The sequence below is a fragment of the Corapipo altera genome, unplaced genomic scaffold (assembly GCF_003945725.1).
Source record: "Corapipo altera isolate COAL_440 unplaced genomic scaffold, ASM394572v1 0, whole genome shotgun sequence".
Lineage (NCBI taxonomy): Eukaryota > Metazoa > Chordata > Aves > Passeriformes > Pipridae > Corapipo > Corapipo altera.
In genome coordinates this window covers 83,096,567-83,103,946 of record NW_020884872.1, presented here as the reverse complement: position 1 = coordinate 83,103,946, position 7,380 = coordinate 83,096,567, and the positions used below count along the sequence as shown (strand labels likewise).

Below are 7,380 nucleotides of genomic sequence, written 5' to 3'. Positions count from 1 at the left end.
AGTCTACACCCTGGCTGAATTCACTCTATCAATAACATAATAATATGGATTTAATGTGATGCTCAAGTGTTATCTCTTGGGAATTATGCTGCTACTGTCCCATAAAACAAAGTCTGGATGGCAGGAATAGCCCATGGCAGTGTCCACTTTGTCTCAGGAACTACACTTGTTGAAAACCTCTAAAACCTTACACTTACAGCCCAAATCACAGAATCATAGAATTGTTTGGGTTGGGAAGGTACCTTGAAGATCATCTAGTTCCAACCCACCTGCCCTGGGCAGGGACACCTTCCACTAGACCGGGTTGCTTAGAGCCCCATCAAACCTGGCCTTGAACAGTTCCAGGGATGGGGCATCCACAGTTTCCCTGGGCGACCTGTTCCAGTGCCTCACCACCCCCACAGTAAAGAATATTTCCTAATATCTAATCTAAAACTGCTCTCTTTCAGTTTGAATCTGTTCTCCCTTGTCCTGTCAGTATGTGTTCTTGCTAATAGTCTTGCCCCATCTTTCCTGTGAGTTCCCTTCAGGTACTGGAAGGCCACAATTGTGTCCTTCTCTTTTCTGGGCTGAACAATCCCAATTCTCTCAATCTTTCCTCATAGGAGAGGTACTACATCTCTCTGATCAGCTTGGTGGCCCTCCTCTGATACCGGTCCAACAGACCATTCTGTCAGGACATAATGGTGTTATGGTGTTAAACACCGTCAAAGAAGGAAGTTCCCAAAAGATAAGTCACTACATGGGAACTTAAGTGCAGATGGTAAAACCAGGAAGATACCAGGCCTCGTAAGGCAGATCTGGGTAACCTATCTGGACAAAAAGTTCCCACTGTGCCAAACTGTGAGACAGGGAGCTGTTAATTCCAGGCCTCAATGGAGGTGAAGGTTTGGAATTAGCACAATGGATAAAACTTCACTCTACAGGCCGTGGGAAAGAAAATAACTGTTTATATTCATGCCAGCCCAAGTTTTGGCATATACACCCTGTGGATACCTGGGACTTGGCCCAGGTATAAAACTGGTACCTCCAGAAGAACACTCTGGGACCCACACCACTGAGAAGACAAGAAGAGGGCCAAGGGGATGGCACCGGAATCCACGTGGTGGTGATATCTTTATCTTCTTACTTAATCTGTGTCTCTCTCACTGTCTTTCATACCCACCTCTCTCTTTCTTCTTATTTCTTTCTATCTCTCTACCTTACATTTACTGTTAAATAAAATCCAGATTATTGACTTTGGCATGTAGTCTCGTTTGAACCTTAATTCAGGCAGAGGCATCTCTTCATAATTGGATCCTAACACCTTCCTATGTTGCAGATACCAGAGGTGGATGCAGATGGAGTCTCACCAGAGCAGAGTACAGGGACAGAATCACTTCCCTTGACCTGCTGGCCACGCTGCTTTTGATGCAGCCCAGGATGCAGTTGGCTTTCTGGGCTGCAAGCACACATTGAAAGCTCATGTCCAGCCTTTCATGCACCAGAACCCCAGGTCCTTCCTGGCAGGACTGCTCTCAGATCAGTTCACGGCCCAGCTTGTATTGATACTGAGGGCTGCCCCAACACAGGTGCAGCACTTGGTCTTGTTAAACTGCATGAGATTCCCACTTCTCAAGCCTGTCTAGGTCCCTGGGATGGCATCTCATCGTTTAAGAATGTGTCAATAGTCTTAAAAAGGCATGGGTTACTGGCTGAGGGTGTAATTTTGCCCTTATGGTAATGGATCTGTTTCTATGGTTAGAGATCTCACAAGGCCAGTCCTCAAGAAAAGATAGGGCTCAGGACAGAGAGAAAGGGATAACACAGGAAAAGAGATTCCAAATGTTAACAGCCCATGTGTGCATGAATTGTTGTATTAAAACAGTGAGAGTTCGTGGCTCTCTCACAATTACAAACTCTTAGTCTGATAAAGGGACCCAGCTTGGCTATTTACTGCACATTCCAACATACCTTCCATACCTATCAGACCTGCATGAGCACAGGCAGTGCTCAGATGCAAACACATGATTCTATTCCATCAGACTTAAAAATTAATAATAATTTTATGTAATTCCCTCTCTCAAGGATGATTTTTTTTATATAGATCCATAGAGCTTTATAAAATGCAGGCTAAGGTTTATCCTTTGGAGCCTGCAGAAAAATCTTAGATGGGTTGCACTGCATTTTACACCAAGTGTATTTGAGCAGTCACCTGGGAATACATGAACACACTGCAACTTGAAAAGCAATAAGGGGAAGGATCAGAACGTCTGCCAAGGGTAAAATCTAATAACAGCGGGTCAGTAATACTCTGGAAACAGTAAAATGGCTTATCCCTGAGGCCAGACAGCAGTGAAAGCATCATACAGATTTAGTCTGAAATGTGCCAGTTCCAAAGGAACATAGTTGTATCTCAGATTCACTCACTGAGGCTGCACACTCATTGCAGGAATGCTACTATGGAGCTACCAAGAAAAGCCTGGATCATACTGACAGGGAAGCAGTTTTAAGTGTCTTCAGGTACTGAAAATTATTTGTATTATGAAAATCAAATAGTTACAGTAGGTATGTCTAGGTTAAGACAGAATGTTACTGATAATCAGTATTATGCCCCTCTCATAAGGGTCCATATGAAACCCTCATAGCAGGAGCTTAGAGACTAGTCTACCCTCTCCTCCACATGGAAAATTTCCTTTAAGAGCAGGGCTGAATCACATCATGATTCAAAAGTGAAACTTTTGTCCAATTCATATAGATTTAAGTCTGATTCTTGAAGACTATCAAGAATCTGGTGCTCACCCAGAACAACCAACTTCTTGTACAGGAACATTTGTAAGAATAAATCCTAAATTAACATGCATTGGCTTAAATAATTTCCCTTGAAACTGCAAATTTAAACCATGGAACAAACCAACACAAGATGCTACCTTTACCTGATAAAAGTTCATCAGCAGTATAATTTGTTAGTTGTATTCATTGTAACTTAAAATATCACAAAACCACTGAGGTGGGAAACTATTTCTGGAGATAACAGCGTCCAACATGCTCCCCACCCAGCTGAACTGTTCCAGCTCTCATGGCCTTTCTTTGATGTTCCAAGCCCTTATTTATCTTTGTATTCCTTTGCTTGACTCAGTTCTCCACATCTCTTGTACCAGGAAGTCCAGCATTGAACACAGCGCTCAAGTCATATCTCATCAGTGCTAATCAGAGACAAAAGATCACCTCCCTCAACCTCTTGGGGATGCTCTGCCTAACACAGATCAGGAGAATGTCTGCCTTCTTTGCTATAAAGCTCAGGTTCAGCTTTCATCATGACCCCCAGGCCCTTTTCTGCAAAGGTCTTTTCAGCTGGCTGGCCCCCAATGTGCACTGATGCTTAAGGTTATTCCTCTCCAGCTACAAGATTTGACTATTTCCCTTGCAGAACTTTGTGAGAGTCATCTCTGCACAGTTCTCTAACCGGTCAAAGTCCCTCTGAATGGCAGTCCACACATCTGGTGTAGCAGTCACTTTGTATCATCTACAAACTTGCTGAGGGTGCAGCCTGTCCCCTTGTTTAGGTTATTAATGAAGATATTGTACAGTGTTGTCTCCAGTATTGATCCCAGGGGAACCACTCTAGTCACTGGACTCTAGCTAGGCTTTGTACAGCTAATCCCAATCCTCTGAGCCTGGTAGTTAAGATAGTTTTCAACCCACCTCATTCCTGATTCATTTAACCCATACTTCATCAGCTTGTGTATTAAGTTATGGGAGAAAGTGTCAAAAGCCTTGCACATCATCTTGGGATCCAGGTAATGCTTACCAGACTGTAGTTCCTGGACTCTCCTTCTTTCCCTTCTTGAAGATAACAGTAATATTTGCTTTCTTCAGTCCTCAGGAAACTCTCCTGCTCACCATGACCTCCCACAAATAATCCAGAGTGGTCTCACAATGACATCAGCCAGCTCCTTTGGTATTTATGGCAGCATCTCTGCAGGCTAAGACAGTGAGTTTATATCCATCCCCAGTCATCTGTCCCTGCTTCCATCTTTTTACGTTCCTTTTTTATGTTTGAGTTTCATCAGGAGCATCTTGTTCATCCATGCAGGCCTCCTGCTTCCTTTGCTCAATTTCCTATGTGTTGAGATGAAACATTCTTGAGCTTGGAGGGAGTGATTCTTAAAAATCAATCAACTCTTCTTGACCCCTCTTCTGTGTAGGGCCTCCCAGAGGATTTTTGCAAGCAGATCCCTGAACAGGCTGACACTGCTCTTCTGAAATCAAGGCTTGCAACCCTGATTTTTGCCTTTTTCCCTCTTCTCAGGATTCTGAACTCCACCTGTCATGGTTGTCAGCCAAAGCTGTCCCCAGTTTTCACATGCATCAATAGTACTTCCATGTTTGTAAGTATGTGTTCCAGCACAGCATCTTCCCTCATCAGCTTCTGATTTATGTGTGCCAGGAAGTTGTCATCAATGCACTCCAGAAACCTCCCAAGTTGCTTGTCCCCTGATGTGCTGTCCCTGAAGCAGATAATCAGGATGACTGAAGTCCCCTACAAAGACCTGAAGCTTCTTCCAGATGTGTGGGGATGTTCTTAACATGTAAGAGTATTTCTAATACCAGTGAAAACAAAGACATTCAGGAATAGAATCAGTTTAAGGAACAGGTCCGTCTAAGTCATTTTGATCATAATGGATGAGGAGCCCACCATCTTCTTGCAGCACAGGCTCACATTCCTTTTCTCTTAGAGTAACTTTCTGAGCTTTCACTGCTCTCAGCAACCTTCATGTAGACTCCTTGTGATACCAAGAAAAGACCTATTCTTGCTATCCTCTGAGGGTGGCTGTACCTGCTGTGTTTTGCCCTTTTGATCACTTTCCCCTCATCTTCCAGGCTCTCCTTTTGCTGCTTCTCCTTCCAGAGTTCTCCCCTTGCCCACCATCCTCACTCATAGTCCAGTGAAGGAACAACTACTTTGGGAAACCACTTGTCCCCAAAAAAGCAGTGAAGAGGCCCCTTTTCTTCCTGATGCCCAGAGACAAGATTTTGAAAAGGAACTAAGACACAATAAAAGTGCTTAATAAAGACAGTGCTGAGCTTGGGTTCCTTCCACATTTTATTGCTTGTTATTCAGCCTGCTATCAGAGTAGTGCTTCAGGGCTCAACAAGAAAGGCTCCTGCATGCTGAATGCTGCTGCGACCCTGGATGGTGGCCAGGCCTGGTCCTGGAAGCCTTATCTCAACAGGCAAGAAAAATATAAAATAGAGATAAGAGGGATAAGTAACACTAGTGAATCTTAGTCTATCAGGTGAAAGGTTTCCAGATTGTGATGTTTGTCAGTGTTCTCAGCTGTAAGAAAAGAGAGAAAAAAGTCCTTTCTGCTTGTGTATATATACATACACACAATATATTCCATCTATATATATAAAAGGAATGCCGGGGCATGTTACCAAGCAGTTGAAACTTCTCAATCAAATCTTCCCTTTTTCTAGCTTTTTTATAAACACATTACAGAACAAGAAAAAAAATCCTGGACTGTTTAGCTTGTTTCACATTTTTTGGTCACTTTTGTTTTGGTTTTAGCACCCTTTTCAAACAAGCAAAAAAATCCCTAACCTATTCTGGAAGACATTTCAGCAGTGAGACAGCTGCCCTTTCAACTGGGAACCATCTGCCCTTTCAACTGAAAACCAGTCCCCCAGCTATGATTTTTTTACCTGATCCATAACCTAAATAAGAGGGCCATCACCTGTCCTGGCAGAGCCAGTATTTTTATTCTTTGTAAAAGTGGAATTGCATAGAAGGGTGTAAACAAATCAGAGGGTAAACAAGAGCTTTGCCATATGTGATTGTTCGTGGGTTCAAAACACCACACAAATTAAAACTGAGGAAGGGAACTGTACTTGGAGACCTGTAGTTGAACTCTTAAGCCAGCGATTTTGTAGTAATTAACATTGCTTCTCTCTAGCACCAGCACAGCAAAACTCAATGAAACACCTATAGGAGGGGAAAGTAATTCTATTTTAAACCATATAGCAACACTAACACCCACCTTCTTAAAAGTGCCATGCTTTATGTTAAAATATCCTGCTTACCTATACCCACGTTTTCTTGCAGCTATCGAGCCTCCATTACCTCCTCATCCCTAGGTTAGCCCTCAGTTGCTGGTTTTGGATGAGTCTTGTACTGCTTCATATCTGAAAACGGTCGTGATCTTGCCTCTCCATTCTGTTCCACTTCCATGAAGCATTAGGTTTTGTTTATTAAAGTATTTAGTCTTTTTACATGGAAGCTGTTGAAAAGGATTTGTCCTTTTCTTCTTACCATCACCTCTTATTATCATAGGTAGGTGATCTGTCCTTTTATTTTTTTTTTTATTTATTTTTTGATCAATGCCTCTATGTCCAGGTGGAGGCCAATGATGAGTGGTGTCCCTCAAGGCTCTGTCTTGGGCCCAGTGCTCTTCAGGATCTTCATCAATGACAAAGACAGTGGGATCAAGTGCACTCTCAGCAAGTTTGCAGATGACACGAAGCGGAGTGGTGCAGTTGACACAACAGAAGGAAGGGATGCCATCCAGAGGGACCTGGTCAAACTTTAGTAGTGGGTCCACAAGGACCTCATGAAGTTCAACAAATCAAAAGGCAAGGTGCTGCACCTGTGTCAGGGCGATCAGAGACTTGAGTACAGACTGGGAGAATAACTCATTGAAAGCAGCTCTGTGGAGAAGGACTCGTGTATGAAAAGCTAGATATAACCTGGTAATGTGTGCTCACAGCCCAGAAAGCCAACCATATTCTGGGCTACATCAAAACCAGTGTGGTCAGCAGGTCGAGCGAGGGGATTCTCCGCCTCTGCTCTGCTGTCATGGGAGCCCATCTGGAGCACTGTGTTGCGCTCTGGAGTCCTCAACACAAGAAAGATTTGGACCTGTAAGCAAGCCCAGAGGGGGCTCAAAGATGATTAGGGGGAGCACCTCTCTTATGAAGACATTCTGAGAGTGAGGGGGTCGTTCAGCCTGGAGAAGAGAAAGCTTTGGGGAGACCTTATTGTGGCCTTGCAGTACTTAAGCAAGGCTTATTAAGAGGGACAGTGACTTTTTAGATGGGTAGATAGCGACAGGACAAGGGGGAACAGTTTCAAATTAAGAGTGACTTAGATTAGATATTAGGAAGAAATTCTTTACTGTGAGGGTAGTGAGGCAGTGGCCCAGGTTGCTCAGAGAAGTTGTGAATGCCCCATCACTGGAATTGCACAAGGCCATGCTGGATGGAGCCCTGAGTAACCTGGTCTAGTGGGTGGCATATATGCTTATGAAGGGAGGGGAAGGAGTTGAATATTTAAGGTCTCTTCCAACCCAAACCATTTAATGATTTTTATTCTTTTTCCTTTGAATTGTCTGGTTTTTT

General features: G+C 43.4%; 1 protein-coding gene across 1 annotated transcript in view; it reads right to left on the bottom strand.

Moving 5' to 3' along the window:
- The window catches only part of RAB38 (RAB38, member RAS oncogene family), a 26,201-nt gene extending 21,279 nt beyond the window's left edge, over positions 1-4,922 (bottom strand). Inside the window, exon 1 of the mRNA XM_027640543.1 lies at positions 4,866-4,922. Within this exon, the coding sequence (XP_027496344.1) occupies positions 4,866-4,922 (57 nt within the window). The remainder of the gene's footprint in view (positions 1-4,865) is intronic.
- Positions 4,923-7,380: the final 2,458 nt, after the last annotated feature.